At 36.7% G+C, this 25,059-nt stretch overlaps 1 protein-coding gene across 1 annotated transcript in view; it reads right to left on the reverse strand.

The window, feature by feature from the left end:
• Cngl (Cyclic nucleotide-gated ion channel-like) overlaps positions 1–24,408 on the reverse strand; it is a 184,034-nt gene extending 159,626 nt beyond the window's left edge. The window contains 1 exon segment of the mRNA XM_028308815.1: positions 24,274–24,408. Coding sequence (XP_028164616.1) covers positions 24,274–24,408 — 135 coding nt within the window.
• Between the last annotated feature and the right edge of the window lie 651 nt (positions 24,409–25,059).

The raw sequence follows: 25,059 nt of genomic DNA on the forward strand, positions 1-25,059 counted from the left end.
TATTAGGTAATTCCCTGACGAATTTATTCGAAAACGCACTTTGAAGCAATTTGCAAACATGACTTTCTGCGGTTTGGATGTTGTTTTTCATATGTGGGACATCACTATTGGCGTCCACAATGCTCTATGGTCTCGAATAGAAAGGATGAAAAAAGTTATAAATAGGTAGGTAGCTATTCTAGAGGTGTACTTATTACAGAAATAAAATAACCGCGAAAACTTCACAGTCGGCTGGTTTTTTAAGCTGAGCTGTGTCGCACTTAGGCTGGGTTGCACCATCTTATTTTAACTTTGACAAACGTCAAAAATATGTCAAATTCCATACAAAAAACACCGATTAACGTTATAGTTACGGTCAAAGTTAGATGGTGCAACTCAGCCTTACTACTGATTGAGGTATTGCGCGTAAATATTGTTACTCTTCACTCCAAACAACATATATCCCCCAATAAAGTGAGCAGAAGATTATGCACGAAAAATATACTCGTAGAAGCAAGTCATTATTTATTTCGTATCAACAAAAGATCATTATTTTAATCTTCATGCGAACATTGTTAAACTCATGAATGGAATAGTTTCAGACTCATTTAATACCTGACTTGCTATTAATCACTAGGGCAACCACACTTTCACTTTACTTTATCTGGTGAACTTTACCGAACAAAGTTAATTTGTCGTGTAAATTCATAAGTTCGTGATGTTGGCGGTAATTGCGCGATATACCAGGGCTGTACCTATTAAGGTATATTTGAAAAGCTATGGGAACACGGGGTATGTCCAGTATGTGACATACATATCCACACGGAAAAAATGCTTTGATAGCGCGAATGAGAAACGTGTAGCGCCATTTTTTAGTAACGCTAGAGAAATCAAGAAAATTAATAAATAAGTAGGTTCAACTTCTTGGAGGAAAAGTACAGTGTCAATTTTTTTGAATAAGCCATTCAGTTTATCGTTTATTATTTACATAATATTGTTCTAACAATTTTTACAATAAATAAATATTAAAGAAGATAAATTAATTATTGTGAAAATAAACAAAACCCTACAAAATTAACCCACGTACACAATACATGACAGCACATTATAATGATTAAAGACGACATTTTTGTAGCAAACTCGCCTCTATTACAACCAATTACGACTTCACAGTATTTAACCTGATGTACCGCTGTCTGTGCCTATCAGCCTAAACGCCTTTCAACCTATCCACTGCAGCACGGGTTAAATTTATCCAGTCCGACAGATAATGCTCGTCGGGGGATTATTCTCGATCCAGCATTGACAGAATCCATTAGGCTTCCTATCCACTGCCTATATGTACAAACAAGCCGTGCACTTTAGTGAAAAACGTGTGTTCGCAATATTCGAAAAAATTTAAGGTTTAAACCACCCTTAGTAAAGCCTTACTCTGGTAAACTTTTAGGTCGTCAACAGACTTAACAATTGCCAGGTATTTTTTTTATATTTACATAGTATTTGTCTTTATATTTAAGAAGACAACATGCTATGTAAATAATCAGGAAGTTTTAAAGTTAATATCTGCGGTTTGAATATAAAAACATTTATGCGGAATAGCCGAATCTTTATCAGGTTAACCTTTAATTTTTAAGGTTAAATCAAAAGTTGCAAACTTGACCTTATAAAATTATTTGAACCTGTTATACCTACTTATACTCATATAAGGGATGTATGAGACTTACTATAATAGGTACAACAGTAAAATACACAGTCGCATTGTAAACCTCAATATTTAGAAACCCACCCAGAGTAACGATTTTTTCCAATCAAACAAAACTTTTAATTTATCTGCGACCACGTCCATTAAACGCCGAACGCACCGGCACGAACCAGACGTACGGGGCACGCGCCGCCGCCCCGTATCAATGTAAATGCCCCTTAATCCGTCCCTGTGTACTCAATTAATGTTCGCGAACGAAGTTTGCTTTTAAAGCGGAGGAAATTTCAGTCATCTCATGCATTAATGGCATCGATGTAACCTTCATTAAAGGTGATACACATACATGCTAGTAACTGTTACACTCGCATACGAGTACCAGCCCCCCTAGACAAAACGCACTTTTTGATCGAATCGAAAATCGAATCCGTCAAAACTCCATACAAAAAAGGGGCTTTTCGACCACTTTTCGACTGGTTTGCGATTATAATTTGCACTTTGTCTAGACCCACAGTTCTTTGCACGTGCCACCAACTGTCATGTGTACGCTTATGCTTCAAGCACACCAACACATGACAGTCCGCACGACCTGTCATTGGCCTATAAACGCGCCGACTATGGCGATCTGCACAGTGCACACGTTGGTGTGGTTAGTAGCGAGTAATAGATATCAAAAATTTTCTTAGTTGGAAATAGAGAAACACAAGTGCGGTTAAAAAGTTTTACAGGTACGTGTATCGCCTTCTTTAAATTCACGTCAACTAACTAAAAACTAAAATAACAGCTAACAATGATACAGGTAGGTATAATGTCCTTTGTCCAGCACTGCCGTGCTAGCTATATCAGCAGTAACTCCAATTTTTTGCTGTTTAAAAACGCCTGTCAGCTCATCTGAAAAGTCAAAGTCAAAATTTATTTATTTGTTTAGACTAATAAATAGTTCTTACAAATCGTCATTTGCTCTTAAGGAGCCTCTACATGTCTCATAATCTTTTTACCCTACCAGCGCTTCGAGACCAACATCTGGCAAGTGCTGAGAAGAAGCGCCGCAACAAACTCAGTCACCACTGTCTGCCGGTTAATATAAATAAATATAAATAGCAGTAGTAGGTACATTCGATTTAGGAGCAGTTCACTGAATTTACCATGCATTCTTATATAGTGTATGTATAATGGGTATACAAAATTGCGTGGTATATTAAACAAGGTAGTGACGTGCTAATATCTAGACTTACAGATTACATACTTAAATACTAGTAGAAATGACTCGCATACTGTATAAATTCACCAAATTTAATTTTATAGTAATTAAAAAGTTCGTAAATAGTACCTAATTAATATTATTTTTCTCTTTTTCATTCCACTCTAATTACAATTTCTTTAAACAAAAAATTATAATAAATTTTTATCAACATTATTAATTATTATAATCGTAGGTTATTATCAAACCAGTACGAAACTACGACATCTTGTCCAATTTACCCATTTGATTTTCATTCAGAAATGCCCATTTTCCAGACAATCTGACGAAGTGCTTAAATCAACGCCATCTGTGTTTCATGGTGCGAACCGCAATCTTTCAGGCGAACGGCGTGTGAAAACCGTAGCGGCGGAAAATGGAACTAAATTGTTGCTTTCTTCAGGCAACGTGCATTTTCCTCGGAAAATTATTCAAAGAGTACCTAAAATGAAAGCATTAAGATAAAAATTACATGGCTTTACGTGCTTAGTGGCGATAGCTTGGATTTTACTTTGTCTCAAAGATTCTACTATACGACTAAATAGTTATTATGTTAAACAGAACCATTTAAAAACTCCGGATTTTGATTTATCAAAAACTTATGCACTTATACTTATTATTTTGTACCTTTGAGTGTATGTTGTAATAAGCCATCGTTTAATCACTTAACTAACTATAATAGAGTAAAAGAAAGGATGATGGGCATATTGGGCGTTAAACCAACAGAAACAAAAAGTTTACTAAATTAAAGCTTAATACTAGTACTTCATTTCATAGTATGACAACAATCCTGAAATACGCGGGGATACGGAGATAGAGGTCGTTGAATATGCAAAGTTTCCATAGTATTTCACATCACATTAGGGTAATAAAAATAGTATTAGGTCAATTAGATTGCTTTTATCGATCATATTGAGAGTATTTTATCATATCTTACTATCGATTCTATCGATTTAGTAAGTATGTATACCGAATAAATCATAATCGATTATTCGATTGCAATAATCGATTATATTGCTGAAAATAAGGAATTGAATTAACAATCAAATGATAGTAATGATGGTAATCAATAAAATCGATTAATCGAATTGTTAATCGATAAATCGCTATTTGGCAATATCGATTAATAATCGATCCGTGATCAACACTACAACTTAACTGGTAGAAATCCCATTGAAACATGACTGTGTTCATGTCATTTCTCTAAATGGTGCCTAGGTATGGTCCTACGCTTACAATGTAGAACATGGTTTAAATATACCATTTGTTGGCCCCACTCCTGAACTGTTGGACATAACAATGGATAAATAACTTAAAGTATTTAAAATGTAAGTAGATAAGTATATTAATTAATAATATTTTTTGTTTGCGCAATAAAGCACCTATTACTATTACACATTATGTCAATTTTCAAGCAAACCCGGGAGTTTTTGGTAGTTATTTATATGACAATATATTTCTGATATTAAGTCCTAACAAATAATAGTAGTTACATTTCTGTTGGTTTTACGCCCAGATTCCATAGAAAAGTGCCCATCATCCTTTACTTCGCCATCTTTACTGTTGGCGACAGATCTGGTAACACCGGTGCTAGGCCGTGGTCTATGGACTGCAGCCTAGCAACGGTGTTAGCCTTCTTGTTTTTGGATAATAATTCTGTTGCTTTGGCTTTTGTGCTTTTTATGTGATCTGAATACAGTTTCGTATTTTAAGCTGAGCATTTTCCATTTATGTAGCTAACATTTACCTTATGTTTACCTACAACATTCAAATGGGAAAATGACGGTGACACTTTCACCGTAACGGAAAAAGAGTTTTGATTAAATGTTTCCTTAACTGTAACTTGAAATAGTTATTTAAATTTGATTGCGATTTACGACAAGCGTTTGCCCTTAACTAACAGCGATTAAATCTACTTAAGTTTGCAAACTTCTGAGTTGAGGAATGATCCTTCTCAAAACCCAAAAGTTTCATATTAAATTCAAACAAATTTAGATTAATTCCAGGATACATGCCCCAGTGGGATCGGAGTCGGGATTCAAATTAGATTATTAACCTAGGCCTATCATACCAGGCATAAGGTTATGAATAACGAGCCGGAAGACGTAGTATGGACAGGCCTCCCACTAGGTGGACCGAAGATCTGGTGAAGGTCGTGGGAGGTGCCTGCATAGATGCGGGCTACACAGAACCGGTCTTTGTGGAAATCCTTGGGGGAGGCCTTTGTTCAGCAGTGGACGTCATTTGGCTGAAACGAACGAACTAACCGTGGGTTCCACCACCGTTTTGCGTTATCTTTACTAAACGTGAAAAGTCTGTCAAATTCCACACAAACACTGGTTATAGCTATCATCATTTTCAGCCATGGGACGTCCACTGCTGAACATAGGCCTTTCCCCAATGATTCCAACTTGACCTGCATCCAGCGGTAGCGGCCTGCATCCAGCGTCTTTCTGTTACCTTTATAAGGTCGTGGTTATAGTTACGGTTAAAGTTACGGTGGTGCAATTGAGGCATTTTTTATGCATAACAAGGCAGGTATTGGACCACAATTGCACCTGGTGTTAAGTGGAATGCAGTCTAGGATGGTACATAGGTATCTGCCCTGTAAGTGCCTATTCACTCTTGCCTTGAAAAGGCCCGTTATTATTAGTAGTTACCATTTTTTCGATAAGAATGTTTATTTTATAACCGACTTCAATATCAAGCTTAAAGATATACCTAGCATCTTAGAAAATATTTCGTCTCATAATATGTGCTGTGAACGATTGAATCATAAAATATGTATATTTCAATCGGCATGTTTCGGATTAAACTGTATGGAACTGAATTAAGAGCGTTATCAGAACTATTTACAAGGGTAAAGTGGCAACTGTCTATAAAAACAAATAAATCAAAAATAGCTTTGATAAACTACCTACTATTAAACTTTAACTGTGGATACTAACTCTGACTATTGTATCTGAAATTCGTGGGTATCTTTTCTATAAAAAAATAATAATATGGAGATCGTTTATTTCAATACGAAGAACAAACAGAGTTGCTTATATCATAAGTAATTACTGAGACCTGAAATGTTGTTGCAATTAATAAAATGATGATAAAATAAAAAAGCTCCATTAGTCCTAGAGTTTACAAAACGCAATAACTTTCACTTTATATTTTTCAGCAATAGAAATCAGATCAATTCAAGGAAAATTCGTGGTCATATTTAATTCGGCCAATCGCTCCCCTGTTTGGTATTCCGCTACGAACCAATTAAATTAGGATAATCTGCTAGAAAACGGGGAAACGTTTTGCGTTTTGCATAAAATATAAGTCGGAGAAATACAGTTTCTTGGTTAAAACAAGTGAAGTTAAGGTTATTTAAAAACAAGTTCTGTTTAACGATATTTCAACTCTATCATCAGACTAGTGATTTAGCACACATATACTTTGCCCGCGGGTTTGTCCGCATTGGCTTCGTTCTATTTCCTTGCCTGAAGTGTTTAACCCTTAACACTAGAAGNAATTTTCTACAACAGTACTGATCCTCATTATGTGAAAAACTACTATATGTTCACTACACAAACTTGTGTTACTTAATTTGCTACTCTAAGTTCTAAAAAACAGGCTATGTTCTTCTCTCAAGTCCTATATGTCGATGCTTAAATCCATCAAAATTGATTCATCAGTTTAGGCGTGAAGACGTAACAAACTGACAGAGTAACTTGCGTTTATATTGTGTTGGTAATATATATGCAAGGTCATCGCGTATGACCATGCATAGTAATTGGGACTATCAAAGTTTGTGTCGCGCCTTTGATATTAAGTTCAGTAATTGTAGTTTTATTAAGCTTCAACAACACCAACGCGTGCAGATCGGATTACTAATGTTTGGCCAAAAAACATTTCCCAAATTATCACATCGCAAACAACGTTTCGCAAATTTTCATTTGGCAAATTCTCATTTGGCAAATCAACTTATTGCAAACTTTTAATTCGCAAATGTCGTTTTTGGCATATTATTGTTTAGCAAATTATTGTTTGGCAAAGTATGTTTTGCCAAATGTTTCATTTGGCAAAAATATTTTACGATAAACTATTTACAAAATAATTTAATTGGTGCATAGAATGGAATACAAATTAGCTTGTGGTTATTATTTTGTTTAGTGGGTAGTTAATATAAAATTTTTCTAAATTAATTTTCATATTTCATTCTTTTTATCGAAATTTCCAAATGATTCATTAACAATAGAGGTGATTCTAGCGCTCGGCGGCCGCTGCCGCGGCACGCTCACTTCGCTCGCTTCGCTCGCTCCGTTCGCTCGCCTTCGCGCGTTAAGGATCACTGTTCTAACCTAACCTAACCTACTGTTTTCTGCAATACCTACTTTCTGCAACCTTACTATTTTCTGCAATCTCTTTGTTTTACATAAAATTCTTGTGAAAACCATGATCATCTGCATATGCTTTGATTTGTGGGTAACGGTGGGTAAGTATGTGAAATGTCAATTTGACCAAATAAATTATTTGGGATATAATATTTGGCAAAATAAAACATTTGCTATATAAACATTTGCCAAGTAAAATTTTGCCAAATGATAATTTGACCAAAAGAATTAGTTGCGAAAAAGTACAGTTGCTAAAAGTTCATTTGGGAAATGAAACTTTGGCGATAAGTTGTTTGCGAAGTGAAATTTGGCGAAAAGTAATTTGGCCAAACGGAAGGATACCGTGCAGATCACTATCGCCGGCGATGGCGATCTGCACGCGTTGGTGTGGTTAAAGCTTTAGAAATCCAATGTGTTAATATTTTTTTTTGCGAATAGAATCACTGCTCATTTTATTTACCATAATAATATTAAAGCAATGATTAAAGTTGTCGGGGATCAAGTTACCGATCCTCAAATCAGCAGTCTGATGAAACAAGAACTTTCTTTCGAAATTCAAATCTCGATATGCGCTCGGTATGCAAAAGTCGGGGGTGTCGCGAATGGCCGAATGGACGTCGCGTCGGTGGCCAAGTGTTAAAAATGATAAAACTGATTGAATTTGACTGACCGTCATTTACTCAAAAACTATTCAAATTGTCATTTTCAGTCAGTTTGATTTGAAATGAAAATTATATTGTATTAAACCAGCTTTTGCCCACGACTTCGCTCGCCCGAAATTAACGTAACAGATCATTGATTATTAAAGTTTCAAAATTATTTAAGTAGTTTTAAATAAATTAAATCTACTAATCACAAAACAACACACATTTTTAACCTATTCCATTCACAAAGTATTTTGTTTGTCTAACTAAATAAAAAAATACAATCACAAAACTAGATAGAAATTCTAAGTGGGCAGATGTAATTAAACTGGGTACTGTAGGTGGGCAGCCCTATCGCATGTTGTCATACTGTGACGTACCGCGCGACTGTTGACATTTATTTCAAAAATATGGCCGAGTTGGAATACTGTATAGATAGTATTACCGTGCCTCTAGCATAAGTAATGTGCAAAGACATAAAGTTCAACGAAATAACATCGTAACATCAAAATAAGCTCAGTACTTCTTGTTTCTTGACTCCTTCTCAATATGTAAACCTGTAGGTAACATACGAAACGCTTGATAAATAAATTTCTATATCAACAAACATCCCCACGAAAAGTACACAGTAATCGCTTCATAATACTCGTAGAAAAGAACTTCCGAACAGATCGCAACAAATTCGCCGGAATTGAATCAAATATTCGTAACAAAAGGAATTTCTGAAAACAAACTCAAACCAGCTCGTAGCGATATTGCCGAGTGGATTCGAACTAACTTCGCGAATTCTCGAGTCACAGACAAATTAGGAGAGGCAAATATTTTAACAAACGTACGAAAACTCTGCCAGCTTATGACTGTGTGAGATTTAGTAAAAACAAATGTTTCCATTTGAGAATTTACCCAACGGTGAAGGTGCCCAACGACAGACTCAAAATCTGAGGAACGCTCGTTCGAACCCCTGTTTTTTGTAGGTACGTACCCTGCCGCCTCTTGACTATTGTGGTAGTACTCATAATACACATTTACTAAGAACGTGACATGCCACGCCACGCTAGTTTATACCTAACCGCCTTATGCCACGCCAGACGCCACGTTCCACTTATACAACAGATTAACGCCCGTATTCACAAACATTACTATGAGATCTCACAGTGAGCGTGGACGCACAGGGTGATACATTAACCAAACAGAGAGCTCTATTCAACTCTTCGCGTTCGATTCGCTGCTTCACTTAAACAAGCATCGTTTATGAATACGGGCGTAAGTACGTGGCACTCCTGTGGGGGAGTTTTGGGCTGACATGTAGATTTGTTGTCGACACGAAAAGAAGAAGAAGTAGGTACCTACGTGGCATGCCACGCCACGCTAATTTCTACTTAACCGCCTTATGCCACGACAGACGCCACGCTCCGCTTAAACATCAGATTATAAGGCTCAAAGACATTCAAACTTAACGTTAAAAATTTACGTTCAGTATGAATCTCGTTCATAACCGACGGAAGCACCGTAAAAGGTGTCGGGCCGTAGAAAATAATGGCCGAACGACGTCATTTAAAATCTGTCTCATTTGGCTACATTAAATGATGGCTTTGTGAACGGCATAATAGACAGCAGATGCAAAAATAATCTTATTTTCAGAGAATTTGTGAAGTTTTTTCTACTTTAAACAGGTCTTTATAAGCTGGAAACAGCCTCTGGCCCAGTCAAAAATATGTTTGCATAGAACAGGGTAGGCAGGCAAAATGCCACGTCATGGCATTCTCAGTCAACCATTGACAGACAAGACAGATAGAGCACACTTTTATTGTACACCACACAAGGCAAAAAGAAAAATAAAGTTAACGTAAGTTCATTTAAGTAAGTAAGTCGTAAGTCTGATAAGTACTAGAGTAGGTATTATTGTATCTACCTGGGAAACAAACTTAGGACTTCCAAGCCAAGAATCGTCCATGCACCACTGAGGCATTGAATCGTGCTGATCAGTTAAAATTCGTATCATTCTCAATTTTTTATAGCACAGAAAGGATTCCGCTCATAAAAATTATTGGCGTGTGCTCTCGTAAAATCATGTTTTATTTCCTTTATTAAACTTAAGTTACAGGCGAGAGCGTTTTCTTATAATAACAGGTAGGTACATAATAATTTTATCGGGTTATGCAAGAAAGCCAGGAAACCATTGCTTTTAATACAATATTTTTCACTAGAAAACTCTGTTTCGAATGTGAATGAGCCCACGACCTTTCACTTTCTGGGAGAGTATTCTAGCCACTGAGTTGTCGAACCATTTCAGTTGTCAGCATGTTCGAAGTCATTTAATGCTATGAGTCAACAAGATCATGAAAGCACATAATTATTTCAATAATATTTGGATTTTAAGCAAATAACGTAATCGCTCATAAATTGTTCACATTTTTGGACCAAAATACACAACCGGTGTTATTTCACACGTTTTATCGTATTGTTGTCTTTGTATTAAAATGAGTTTGTACCTCCTATGTTAATTTCAAAGAAAGACAAATATACTCGTACATGACCCGAAAATGGTATGTCAAAACCTATGAAGATAAATAGAATAAGAGAAGTTCGACTACTTATAAACATAAAGTAAAATCATTTTGGACACTGACACCTTTAGTTTAAAAAAAAATCTCATGGTTAATCAGTGGTGTGGCTAATTGCTTGTTGTACCAAAATAGTCAAGAAGTCTCACTCAATTTTCTTTATTTACACAGCATGCAATTTTGTGACAATTCTTATGTAGAGGAACAGTAGAATACCAAAAATTGTGTATAACAGTAAATAGAGCCTGACACTTCTTCATTTCCTTCTTCTTTCTTCTATTGGTGATTTAGCCCAGTTCCTCAGGTCATGGAGGCGAGAGAGTACAAAGTGGTATGCACATATTCCTTCGCCTGCATGGCCTCAGGAAAAGAGCATCGCTGCCATCTTCTCTTCTCTTCTTTTCTTTTTTTCTTTTTTTCTTCTTTTCTCCTTTTCTTCTTTTCTTCTTTTCTTTTTTTCTTTTTTTCTTTTTTTCTTCTTTTCTTCTTTTCTTCTTTTCTTCTTTTCTTCTTTCCTTCTTTTACCAAGTCTGTGCCAATGCTCTGTGGTCTCACAACTCAATGAACAGATGACAATACATCAGCACTTATTTGGTTATTTTGTGATAAAAATGTGTGACTGTACACTATACAACACAACTTCTATTAGTTATTAAGTTTCTGAGCAAGACAAAAGCACTATACTGTTAGGCTGAGTTGCACAATCAAACATTGGCCGTAACTATAACGATAACCGGTGTTTTTTGTGTGGAATTTGACAGATTTTTGACGTTGTTACAGTAAAGTAAGATAGTGCAACCCAGCCTTAATATTTATAAATCAGTATAATAAATGAACTTAAATTATGACGTGTAAAATTATATTTTCGACTTGACAAATTGACTTGACTCTTGCACAAATTTCCCCAAAATGTTTTTAAAATACGGTAATTTCTTCGAGCATTCGCCTGGCATACGAACAGTTGTAATATAAGTTCGTAGTTATCTCACCATATGCAGTATTCTTTTTCAAATGCAAAGTTTTTTTTATGCAGAACAAGGCAGGTATTTGACCGCAATCGCACTTGATGTTATGTGAGATGTAGTTTAGGATGGTACATACTGTAAGTGCCTATTCACTCTGGCCTTGAAAACTCATGTGTTTTATGGCTTTCAGCACGTTTTATAGTCTAAACCTAAATATAACAGCTATGTACCATTCAAATCTAAATAAAGCTTTGTTCTTATTTAGGGTAAACGGTCGAAAACTTTGTCTTAACGCATCAAAAGCGTAATTCGTTGTGGCACATTCATCCGGACTCATCAGAGTGACGTGTACGAGCACAATGCCTTCTGGGGGGCAGGGGCAGGGTTGGCAGGTGTCCGGGTTTAGCCGGACATGTTTTACTTTTTACGGACGACAGCCAAATATTCTCTCGTCCGGCCTGTCCGGCTTTTGTTGGGCTTTTATGTGGCTGCAGGGGCTTATGTGCTAACTTTTGAATGAAGCAATAACGCAGTAGACACTGGCGAACGGGACTTTTCCCACCTCTTGTTCACCGCTGCAACTCCTGTGTTGCCAGGATCTACAGCTTGACCGCCAATAAAAACCAACCAGTGAAGGTCAAATTTTTCCCGGAAGACAGTTAAACATAAATATACCTATTGTTTCATGCAGGCATTGCCGGATTAGCTACTGCTTAGTTTGCTAGCACATAAATAAAAACGCCAATGCATGTACGGCTTTTAGGGTAAATGCCCATTGTCCAGCCAAATTAAGCATCGAGTCTGGCTTTTCTGTTTTTTACGCCCGTATTCACAAACGATGCTTGCTTAAGTGAAGCAACACATCGAACGCACAGCGTTGAATAGAGCTCTGTGATTGATCCGTGTGTGACCCTGTGCGTCCACGCGCACTGTGAAACCTCATAGTATTGTTTGTGAATACGGGCGTTAGTTTGTTACCAAATAAATAAAAACGCCATGGATGTCCGGCTTTTAGGGTAAGATGTCCGGCTTTTAGGGTAAAATGTCCGGCCAAATTAAGCACCGAGTATGACTTTTGTGTTTTTGATTGTGGCAACCCTAGCTCGGGGCCTCTCTAGTGGGGGTCCCGGGCCCCCCTCCCTGCAATTTGTCACTTCCGCTCGCGCTCGCTCTCACTACGTCTTTCATAATTGGATGAATTTAAATGAAATTCCGAACTACCTTGATTGCTTTGTAATTGCTATAAAAATTTACTAGCCCGAGATGGTTATGAAAGAATTTTAAAATACTGTGGTTTATGTCTTGGTGTATAATAATCGCAGATAAAGCGCTAGTAGGGTTAAAAGATTATGAGACATGTAGAAGCTCCTTAAGAGCAAAATATTTGACGATTTAAAAGTACTTTTTAAATACAATACCTACCTACAAATAAAGTGACTTTGACTTTGATGATCAGAATTGTTTTCATTCTGCGTTTTAAAAACATAACTCTCCTTCTGGCGGAGTCGGGTATAAAGAATTAAACTTTTATAGTTTTACTACTTTGCTTTCACAGCGTCACTTTAATTTTGCCAAATGTCTATGTCGAAGTATTAACAATAAAATTATGAGATGGGCGGTCAATATTTTTGTTTTCTTTTTTTTTTTTAAATCATAACTCTCCTTCTGGCGCAGACGGGTAAATAGTCTTAACGACTAGAATTTTGGATGCCTTTTGGTATAGATAGTGATATTTGTTATGAATTCCCTTGATTTCGACCGAAAGTAACGTACTAATAGAATCTATGTTTATGTACATAAGTATTAAGCATTCGTATAGGTAAGGCTCAGGTCAGTCAGGTCAGGTCAACTTAAGCCCAAAAATATGAAACAAAAATATAAAACATTCAATGACAGGTCTAACTACCTTTATTGGTTTGCACAATTACCAAATTCTATCTTACTATCGGACTATCCAAAGTCTCCACGATGTCCGTCCCTCACACACAAGTGATTGGGTTTCGTTGATACAGCAAGTTTTCCTATGAGTCCGACTTTCCAATCCATAAGCAGGGGAAATCGAAGTAATAAGTAACTTCAGCTTATAATAGCAATGATAAGAAAGTTCCATCAGACATGGGACTCCATGAATGGTTGGCAATGAATCTGTGTCTGTTCTTCTTACACTAACGTTTTACTGTTAACTGTAAACATTAAATACTAGGTACCATATGGCATTATTTTGGACTCCGATATTGTGTTACCGAGTTTTATTAATAAGTAAAGAACTCCGAACTTAAGACATCATAAGGTTCATTTCTTAATGGATTTCTAGGTAAGTGGATAATTATAGTCTATATGTTTAATAAATTAGTAAAATTAATAGCGATCTGCAATAAAATCCCATACTTATTTACATCATAGCTTTCTATTAACTTATTATATCGGATATACTCAATAAACAAATCGGTATGTTAAGCTGCCTAGCTTATTCATCTGGTAAAATTTTAGAAAAACACACTGACAAAGTGACCGAGTTCCTTTTGAGGCTGTTTCTCATCGTGCTACATGCTTGTGTGACTTCTTATTATGTACAGTACCTACCTAGATGTAATCACACTGAATAAATTATATTTATTTAAATTCTTTCTTTCTTTCATCACTAGCGATATTTTGTCCTAAAGTTATAGGTTCGTTCGTTCGTTTCAGCCAAATGACGTCCACTGCTGGACAATGGCCTCCCGCAAGATTTCCCACAATGAAAGGTCCTGCGCTGCCCGCATCCAGGCTCTTCCCGCGAACTTTACCAAATCGTCGGTCCACCTAGTTAAAAGTTATAGGTTCTCGTACCTATTTGCGACGTATTTTAAGTAACTGCCATTAGCTTTTATCTCGAGGCACTACAAATACTCAAAAACCATTGATTTTGAAACATTTAAAAGCATTACAAAGACCAAGTCTACTTTACATCTGCCTCAAAAATACCTAAATCAGGCCAAAGTCACGAGCCTTATTAATACAGGTAGCACTTTAACCTACAAAGCGGTCTCAAATTAACCCTTCAACGCAAAGGCGCCGTTAAGCCTCTAAGGCCCTGTTTATGCTCATAAGCGGAGCTATAAGCGGAACTTTTTTTTATCCACAACGAAGAAGCTCTTGGCCTGTATCTCACCTGATTGTAAGTGATGATCAGACTGAAGGTGGAAGCGAGCTTCACCCGGAATCCTCAACCACGGAGGAACTGGCTAACTTACCTCTAACTGCCGGAACACAACAATGCTTTAAACATTGTTGTTATGGCGACAGACTTAGGTAAGATGGTGATAGCTAGCCAGGCGGACTTAGAACAAGCCCTACCACCAACCAAATCGAACAGAAAAATCTGCCCCCATTGGGAATTGAACCCGGGACCTCTGCGTCTGAAGCAGGTGGTCTTACCTCTAGACCACAGAGGCGGCTAAAGTGGATCGTGAGACTGATTTTTGAATGCATTTTGTGTGTATGCAAAGGAGGACAAATCCGTATTAGCGCGATAATTTCAGCGCCAAATATATTTTCGTAACAATCAAAATAATCACCTAGCTAGTTATTAAAAACAGGTAAAATAAAATACAAACTTAACATTATACATTCTTGATACATGAAACACGTCACTATCGAAGTTAGCAAATGTATCCTCGACGAAAACTGCCGTAGCGATCGCCATTTTGCTTAAAAGCTCTTCCGAAAGCTTTTTTCCGCCAAATTTTCTGACTACCCCCGCCCCACTACGCTCCGCGCTAAGCCTCTTAGTAGAGTTCAAGTGGTTATTAGTTGGAGTCTGTAAACTACCCTCCTAAATAAAATACGCAGAGTTTGTTGTTCAAAACGCTATTTCGTAGCGATAAAATACAGAATGTACAGTTAAAATCAAAAGTGTTTACAATTTTATTAGAATTTTTACATGTAAAGCTATAATGCTCAAATTTTAATAATGTTTAGTAATTGACATCAGCTTAATAAGTATCAAGATTAACACAGTAACTAGTCGCGTATGTAAGTTGTAGTGAGTGTGACATTGCAACAACGATTTGTTATTTCCAGAAATATTTTTTAAATGTAGTTTTAGTACGATTTTGTAACTAAGTAGTACAATGTAGTCTTATGCCCGTTTTCACCATCAACACAGTATAATATGCTATCAATCCCAAATTTTAAGTGACCCTATGAAAACAAAATTCCTGTTATGTGTTACCATAGGAATCACTTAAAAATTAGGGATTGATGGTGAAAACGGGCATTAAAATCCGCTGATGCAACTCCTTTATAATTATTACAATTCAAGGTATTGATTAAATGTTACCCACTGTACAAGAAACTGGACCAGTCCTTGCTACGGCTGACTTGTTTCCCGATATTTGCTTGTTTTTTCAGCTCCCGTAGACAATATAAAGCAGGTTCCACACGTGTACCAGTCAATGGGTCAGAGCAAACGGGCTGGAGAATTTCATTAAATAACATGAAAAAGGCTCGAGGGCTTCTACAAAATTCGAATTTCACGATTAAAAAAAGTTTACTAAGTAGTAATTTGGTGTATCGCAGATTATATTAATCATTAAAACAAACTCGCTGGGTTATCGAAATACCGATCTCCTGATATTAGGTAAAACCTTTGAGATATTTTTATTTTTATGATTAGTACACGATACACAAGTTACCTATCTGAATTAATTTACCATAGGCAAATAGAGCATCCGGCCTGCATTTTCTCCTCTGAACTAAATGGAAATTAAACCTCTTTAGAAGGTTTAATTGTTTGATATAAAGGTTTATTTTTTAGTAATTTAACAAATTATTTACTAATTATATAATTAACTAGCGGCCGCCCACGACTTCGTGTACGCGTGAATCCCGTTTTACCCCCTTAGGAGTTAAATTTTGCAACATCCCATCTTAGTGAGCACCTACGTTCTAAAAGGAACCCCCATGCAAAATCTCTGCAAAATTTCTGAGATTTCGTGATGAGTGAGTCAGTCAATCAGTGACCTTTCGCTTTTATAGATATAGATTTCTAGTAAAATGAAAATAGTCTGCTCTACGCTTTACTTTTCGAGTCCCCGCTTCTATCTCGTCGGCCGTTTGATGTAGTGGTTCAGAACGGACTACTATGCCGAGAGGTCGCGGGTTCGAATTCCGGCCGGGCAGAAATTGAAATGATGAATTTTAATTTCTGTGACGGGTCTGGGTGTTACTATGTATAATATGTATGTGTTTAAAAAAAAACATACATAAACCCATAACACAAGCATATTAATTGCTTACTTTGGGGCTTGATGGCGCTGTGTGAGATTGTCCAAAGATATATTATATTATTATATCTGTACATTTATTTAATCTGAAGTAGAAACAGGTGCTTCATCACCACCCTTTTAGGAAAGAGGAAAATTCCGTTTAATAGACAATTAACTATCATTTTCAAAGGCATTCTGTCCACTCATGGATAGTAGCTACTCAAAGCTTATGAAGCTTTTAAAGTTTTAAGGCTTTAGTTTAGTATAGTAGCGACAGTAAAATACCACTTTTGACTTTGACAAAGCAAATTGATGTCCTCGTGTGAAATGTTATAGTCCTCTATGAGTCCGAGAATTTGATACGAGTTGAGAGCTTTTATCAGTCTGAGTCCTCAAGTGTCCAACATATACTTAGATACAATATTATTTATTACAAGTACTTTTATTGTTATTTATTTTTTAGCGTTAAGAGTTGCATCTCAAACTAATTTGAAAATTATAAATAACTTAAAAAAAACGAACTGCCTAAGGCGGGAAATGAACCCACGACCTTCGGCTTGCCGGGCGACTGCTCTTCCAAATAAAGCAACTTCCAGTGGAAGGTCGTGGGTTCAGTTCCCGCCTTAGGCAGTTCGATTTTTTCAAGTTGTTTATAATTTTCAAAATTCTTTTATTGTTACCAATTTAAAGAAGGAGATACTACGAGTAGTACTAAGTTTGTTTTCCATATAATTTAACACAATGAGGCATTGGATTGCTTTTCCTCGATTCTATACCTAAGAATAAAAAAGTAGCAGCTCATAATCATTGTCTTCAAATTGAAAATTCGGCAGCTGATATATAAATAAATATATAATAAATAAATTAATATCCTTGGACATTTTACACTGCGCCGCTAGTCCCAAACTAAGCAAAGCTTTGTACTATGGGTACTAGACAACGGATATAAACATACTTTAATACTTTTTTTTGTAAGTACATACATATTATACATAGAAAACACCCAGATATAAATGAAAAATATGTATTAAGAAACAAACGATATCATTTAGCGATTATACAATCACGAACACCAAAACACTCTTTGTAGGCAATAATGCATCGTTTACGACTAAATTTACCTTCACTTCAGAAGTGCGATTGGATTGGAGCTCACAAAGGGAAACCTCGGTGAAGGGAAATCCGACCAATTTCTCCACAAGACCAATCTTTAACCACGAATTAGGGTTGGCAATTTAAACAAAATAGATTTTGTAGAGTTTAAAAAAATTTAAAGGCCAAAGTTTGCATCGTAATTTCTTTTCGAAAAATTAGGTTGCTTGAAGCCTGCAATGTACTAACAAAACTGTGAATTTACAAAAGTGTAAGCCCTTAGGGCCACGGGCCGAAGGACGTGATGTTGGCAGGCCCACACTAGGTGAACCGACGATCTAGTGAAGGTCACGGGAAGTATTTGGATGCTGGCAGCGCAGGACCGGTCATTGTGGAAATCTTTGTCCAGCAGTGGAGTCATTTTGAATCAAACCCACCTACGGGTATAATCAAATCCCATCAAAAACAATACTTGTCAAAAAAACCAAGTCGCGCAACTCAGTTGTTCTACGGTAAAAAGTTGTGAGATCCATGTAATACCAAGTCCAGGCCAGGAAATCTTTAACGTTTTACATAAATTATTGACTTGGCCATCGCACTAAATAATTTAATTTACACGTGTTTTCATGCGATGGCCAAGTCAATATATTGCCGTGCCGTGCCCCCAGATAAATCATCATCATCATCATTTCAACCATAGGGCGTCCACTGCTGAACATAGGCCTCCCCCAATGCTTTCCATGTTGATCGATTGGTAGCGGCCTGCGTCCAGCGCTCTAATAAAATAAATATTACGTAATATTTAATACTCTATCAAATATAATAAACGAAGCAAAACAAATGGCGTGATATTGGAAAATTGTAATTCACACTTTCAACTGAAAATTGCTTAGAAATTGAGCATAGGGCGCCAATAATTCACTATTTATGTCCTGTTAACGCAACGGTTGGGGAAAGCAAGATTACGTGGCCCATAAAACAAAGACGGGGCTTACCCTAGCACGTAGTTTGACCCAAAACGCTTTACTTTAGTATCGTTGGGTACATTATTCTATTTTGTTGTATTATTTCACTGGTCATATACTGTTGAAAGATTGCTAGTCCAGTAATGTGATTCGATCTCAGACCTTTTTATCATGAGAATAAAGCCCGGATTCCACGAAAGCGGAGAGAAGAATAGAGATTTTTATTTGCACATCACATCTCCGCTCAATTTCAGAAAATCTGATTGGTTAATCAAACACATATCCTCTCCTCTCCATTTTGGTGGAAATCGGACTTAAGGCCTACTCAAACCTGAGCGATATTCGCTGCCGCTGTGGGTAGAGGTACATACCGCGCGGGTTTCGCTCAGGTATTTAGTAGGTATCAAGTATCGCGGCTAGAGCGACCTGAGCGATATTCGCTGCCACAGTGGGTAGAGGTACATGGCAGACGGTAGCGATTACCGCTTAGGTCTGAACCTCAGAACAGTATTATTACCGCATACCCTCTGGGTTTTCTCTGCCGCAGACGGTAGCGAATACCGCTTAGGTCTGAATAGGCCTTTAAGGTCTGATTCTGAAACGATGCGATACTCAAAACTGGACGTGATTAAAATGCTGAGTTTCACCACCTAACTTTGACCAACTATAACGTTAACCGGTGTTTTTTGTATGAAGTTTGACAGTAAAAGTAAGATGGTGCAACCCAGCCTTACTGTTCAATATGTAGAGCAATTACAAATTGAATGTATGCTACGAAACGACATAAGCATGAATGTACGTACGAATTGAGAACCTACCCTTTTTTAAGTCGGCTAAAACAGATTTAAGCATTGGTTAGTTAGATTATTTATATTGAGCAATACACCTGACCACGACCTCCATTGATGGTATTACGTCTAAAAGCAATTCGTTTTCTCAGTAAATTACAATTTATTCGCGATTTATGGGAGTTCTGGAAGATAAATGCTGGTAGAGAATGGAATATTTACATATTAATTAATCAATATTACAGTTTTTACTTGATTTTAGCAATTCTGCGGACTACTATGTCAGTGACTTTGGTTCTCTTGCGGACCTCCTCATTTCTGATTCGATCACGCAGGGAAACTCCGAGCATAGCACGCTCCATCGCCCTTTGGGTGACCTTAAGCCTTCTTATGAGGCCCATAGTAGTTAGGACCCGATTCTGTGAAAATATTCATTAAACTAAACTTTTTTTAACTAATTAATTCCTGTGTCTGAAATAAACGAAAAAGCAGTCAATTGAATTTACAACTATGTGTTGTGCTTTTTAAATTAAATAATATAACACAAAACTCATTTTAAAAATAAAAATCAGACGATTAACATAAATAAGTTTATTATTCTTTTAAAGTAAAAGGGTAAGTCGTTAACCTTATTTAGTTTATTGAAGACTAAAAATGAATCACCATTTTCAAAGTTAGTTTCTAAGGTGGTTTACCACCGAATCGGGTTTTTCCTAAAAGGGTCCTTCGCAAACATTCCCGGGTTCGGTTACCGATCGGGACGATGTAAAACAAATATCAAATGTCCACTAATGGCGCTAACGAGATACAGAAGGGTAAATCAATAACATCAATAATGTCAATAATTGTGTAATAATAATTTTAAAGATGAACTTTTCCATAAGATTTACCAGTAGCCATATTATTAATCTATTAATGAAAAAACCTACTGAACTGATTTTGACAAAACTTAACTACTTATTTGTTTAACATCAGAAGAAAATTCACATGAAAATGACGAATGAAAATGAACATTATTTGTATGGAGGCTAGCATACTCACATGTCATCCATTTTTATTTTTTTCTTAAAGTTTCCAAGATTGAAAGCGGTAGTGGATTTATTATGTCACCTAATAGTAAAAAAAGCTTATGAAGAATATTTGCACTGACCCTTAACACGACCGATATCATAAAATAGCAGGAAGGCGCTGGACGCAGGCCGCTACCAACCGGGCAACATGGAAAGCATTGGGGAGGCCTATGTTCAGCAGTGGACGTCCTATGGCTGAGATGATGATGATGATGATGACCCTTAAAACTTCAGATTCTTTTATAATGTGAGCCCTTTTTCAGGGCACTTATACACGTCCAAAATACAGGGTGTTAGGTAAATGGGTATATGAGCTGACACTAACCCATGTTAACATGGGCATATAAATGGTATGGTGAAGTCAGAAAATTGATATCTTCATTTTAATTATTTTAATTTTCATACAAATCGGATTTTATAAAATTTATTTGGTATGAAAATTAAAAAAATTAAAATGATGATATCAAATTTCTGACTTCACCATACCATTTATATGCCCATGTTGACATGGGCTAGTGTCGGCTCATATAACCATTTACCTAACACCCTGTATAGCTTGCTCTTCCGCCACTTCTGGACAACATATCGGCTGGCGCTGAGAAGAAGTGGCGGAAGTAACTCACGGCCGTATTCTCAAAAGATGCTTGCTTATGTGAAGCAGAAAATCGAACGCACAGAATTGAATAGAGATCTGTGATTGGTACATGGTGTCACCCTGAGCGTCCACACGCACTGTGAGATCTCATAGTAATGTTTGTGAANATTGTGAATACGGGCGTCAGACTAGAAAAAACGGCTCTGTGTATTTATAACTCTCTGTATAACGTTACGAAAAGCCTATCAAGTCACCAATAATAGCGTCCCAGCAGAAACGTATCAAAAAATAAAATCAACGCGCCCTTCAATACATTTAATAACGTCTTCGGTCGTGAAAGAACTTTTCCTCGTAAGCTGTATTTTGTTAAGCTATCATTTTCCCATTAGGCTATACGGGTCAGTGGTGGCCACTATTATATTCTATACTTGGGTGGAAAAATCCGCTACCACTATTACAAAAAAGTTAAGTAAGTAGATAGGTACATACGTAAATTATTTATGGGTGAAAGTCTGAATGGATGTAACTTTACTGATTTTAGAAAAAGCTACTGGACGGATTATGTTTTATCTTCAAAACTTAAGTATATCAGCACATTGATGTAACTAGCTTTTGTCCGCGGCTACACCCACGCGTGAAAGAGTAACAAACATCCAGACATCCAAACTTTCGTATTTATAATATTAGTAGGATTAATCAAGCTATTTGTTATATTACATTCTACTAGGAAGAAGTCGCGGAAAATTCAGCCATAAGTAGGTAAAACGTATTCTTGAACCTTTTTTACACACTTGCGAGGGGAAATTTTCTTGTAAGCTGTATTTTGTTAAACAGGCTATCATCTCCCCATTAGGCTTTACGGGTCAGTAGTGGCCACTATTATACGCGTATTCTGTACTCGGAAAATCTAGTACCAGTACATAAAAGAATGTACCTAGTGCTAATATTTTAAAGGCGAAACCTTGATGTTTGCTATTTTACATGAAAACGGGTCTGGATGGATTTTGAAACTTTCCAAGTTTATTGTTTATACATCAGAATAGCACATGCCACATATATATAATAAATAATAAATAAATATCTTTGGACAATCTCACACAGCGCCATCTAGCCCCAAAGTAAGCAATTAATATGCTTGTGTTATGGGTGCTAGCTTAACGGATATACTACTTATATACTTTATTTTTTAAATACATACATATTATACATAGTAACACCCAGACCCGTCACAGAAATTAAAATTCATCATTTCAATTTCTGCCCGGCCGGGAATTGAACCCGGGACCTCTCGGCATAGTAGTCCGTTCTGAACCACTACACCAAACGGCCGACAATTAATATATAATTAGTTAAACACCTTTTTACTATATTCTACGAGAACGAAGCCGCGATAAAAATCTAGTAATAAATATTTAGAACAAAGCAACACATACTAAGATATAACTGACAACGGATGTAAGCTATTGTTTTATTCTACATAGTATAAAGCAGAGTTACTCGGTCTGTCTGCTACACTAAGATCTTTTAAAGGTTTTTTTAATGTGGTTTTCATACTCCTACTTCTCATTAAACGCAGAATTTTTTTTTAAAAGGTAGATTTAGATGTAAACACTGAAGTTGTTGGTTTAAAATTTTGTTGTAAATGAGTGCCATAATAATACAAAATCCTTTTGGACTGAACTGTTTTACATGCTGTAGACCCACTGAACTTTTATCAACACACAACTGTATAAAAATGCGTTACAATAGTAACGTCCGGGGTCCGGGAAAACTCAATAAGTCCGCACGTAGCTCGCCGGCCGGAACTTACGGAGATATTGCACGCGGCGCCTACACGGGACATTTGGGGACACGATGGTAGGATATTATTTTGTTTCGTGAAATTCAAAACGGAAAGGGATAAGCGTCAAGTTATCAATGCTTTATACGAGTACATAAACTTTGGCCTCTCATATCTCTTTCTTTTTTAAAAAAAAATATTAGAAAGAAAGAAAGAAAGATACATTTATTACAATGGACATCACACAATCATTAGTAATTTGTTATTGCACAAATTACTAATACTCGTACTCTCGTTAGCCCCTCGTACTAAGCTAAATATGCCTGTATCACGAGTGAGCTCACCACAATAGTCGGGACCCGTTCCCCGGATCACGAGTCGGCCAGTCCGACCCCTTCACCGTTCGGCTATTGCATCTCATCTCTTTGTTCGGCCATACAGAAGAAGAAACGGCCATGCATGTTCTCTGCTCATGCGGCCCGCTTATGAGCAAAATAAGTATCCATCTCGGGCGACACATCATGCACCCGGATGAGATAGCAAATATCACGCTCCAAAGAATCTGGAACGGGACTAAGCAGTGAACTCTAAACACAAGGGCTGCCACAATAGATCAAACCTGGTCAAGCTAGCGCAAATGAAGGCCCAAAAAACCAATAATAATAAATATCTTTGTTGTCATAATAAATTAGGGATTCATATTTTAGTCTTATACCTAATTACTAATTGATGAATATTTTTGCAAACTGTAGGCTCGCTAAACTTTGAGCTACTATAAAAACGCGTTACAAGAAAACTCAATAAGTCCGCACGTATATCGCCGGCCGGAACTTACGGAGATATTGCACGGGAACATTTGGGGACATGACGGCAGTCCTTTGGCATGATATTATTTTGTTTCGTGAATTTCAAATTGAAAAGGGAAAAACAGGTTTAATTATTGTTTACTATTCCGTACCTAATCGTTTGTATAATGTTGATGATTGATGTTTTCCGTAGGTATTTATTTATGGTAGGTACTTATCTAACTTAGAATGTTTACTTCTTTCTTGCATACCTGTGCACAATCATAAGAATATTTAATCGAAATATTACTTTTTATTCACTTAACCATATAAAGACGGCGATCAGCGATCGTTGGAAATTGAACTAGTGTAAGTGGGTCTGAATTCAGCCTTATTACCAAGAATCCTAGATGTTTACGTAAAGACTGATGACGAATATGAGATATTCAATCTTAACTAACCACTAACTTCAATAGATCACATACCTGTGGTGTAAAGTTGTGCTGCAACGGGCACGCGGGCGGCGCCGCGGTGCTCCCATAGTGTTGCTGGTACGATGACGTCAGGATCTTCTTGTGCGCGGACGCGTGCGCGCGGTACGCACTGACACTCAGTTTCATTTTTATATATATTTATTTTTTATTTTGCACCCATATTTTCACTACACTTAACACTCGTTTTGATGTACACTACACGTATGTAACACTAGTAACACAGCCTTTCGCTCCCCATTATCTGGAACAATATAAAAACTCAGATAAATAAACTGAAGTTATCAAGGTAACTAGATACTAACTACTTAAGTTGATTAATGCTTCAAATAAGTGTGGGTTGCACCATCTTACATTAACTTTAACAAACTTCAAAAATCTGTCAAATTTCAAACAAACATAAGGTGGTGCAACACAGCCAAGACTTTTAGTGTTTTTCTGTAACAAACTGAATTTCAAACGGGCAAAGCCGCGGGCAAAATGTAGCATATTCATAATTTTAAGATTAAATAGTTAGTTCCACTTAAAACAATGGAGAATTAACGGCACGATTAAATTGCCTTGAAAGCAAATAATTAGTATTTGTTTCGATTCGTCGTGGAACCAATTCAGAAAACGGGAAAACTTTTTGGGATGGGCAGTTTTTTAAACAATTTTACAAACTTATGCCCGTGTTCACCATCAATCCTTAATTACCCCTATAGTGACACATAACAGGCATTTTGTTTTTAAAGGGGTCACTTAAAAATTAGGGATTTCAAATACTGTTTTACTCATATT

Source organism: Ostrinia furnacalis, unplaced genomic scaffold (assembly GCF_004193835.3).
Source record: "Ostrinia furnacalis isolate ACB-3 unplaced genomic scaffold, ASM419383v2 OfSCF2514, whole genome shotgun sequence".
Classification (NCBI taxonomy): Eukaryota; Metazoa; Arthropoda; class Insecta; order Lepidoptera; family Crambidae; genus Ostrinia; species Ostrinia furnacalis.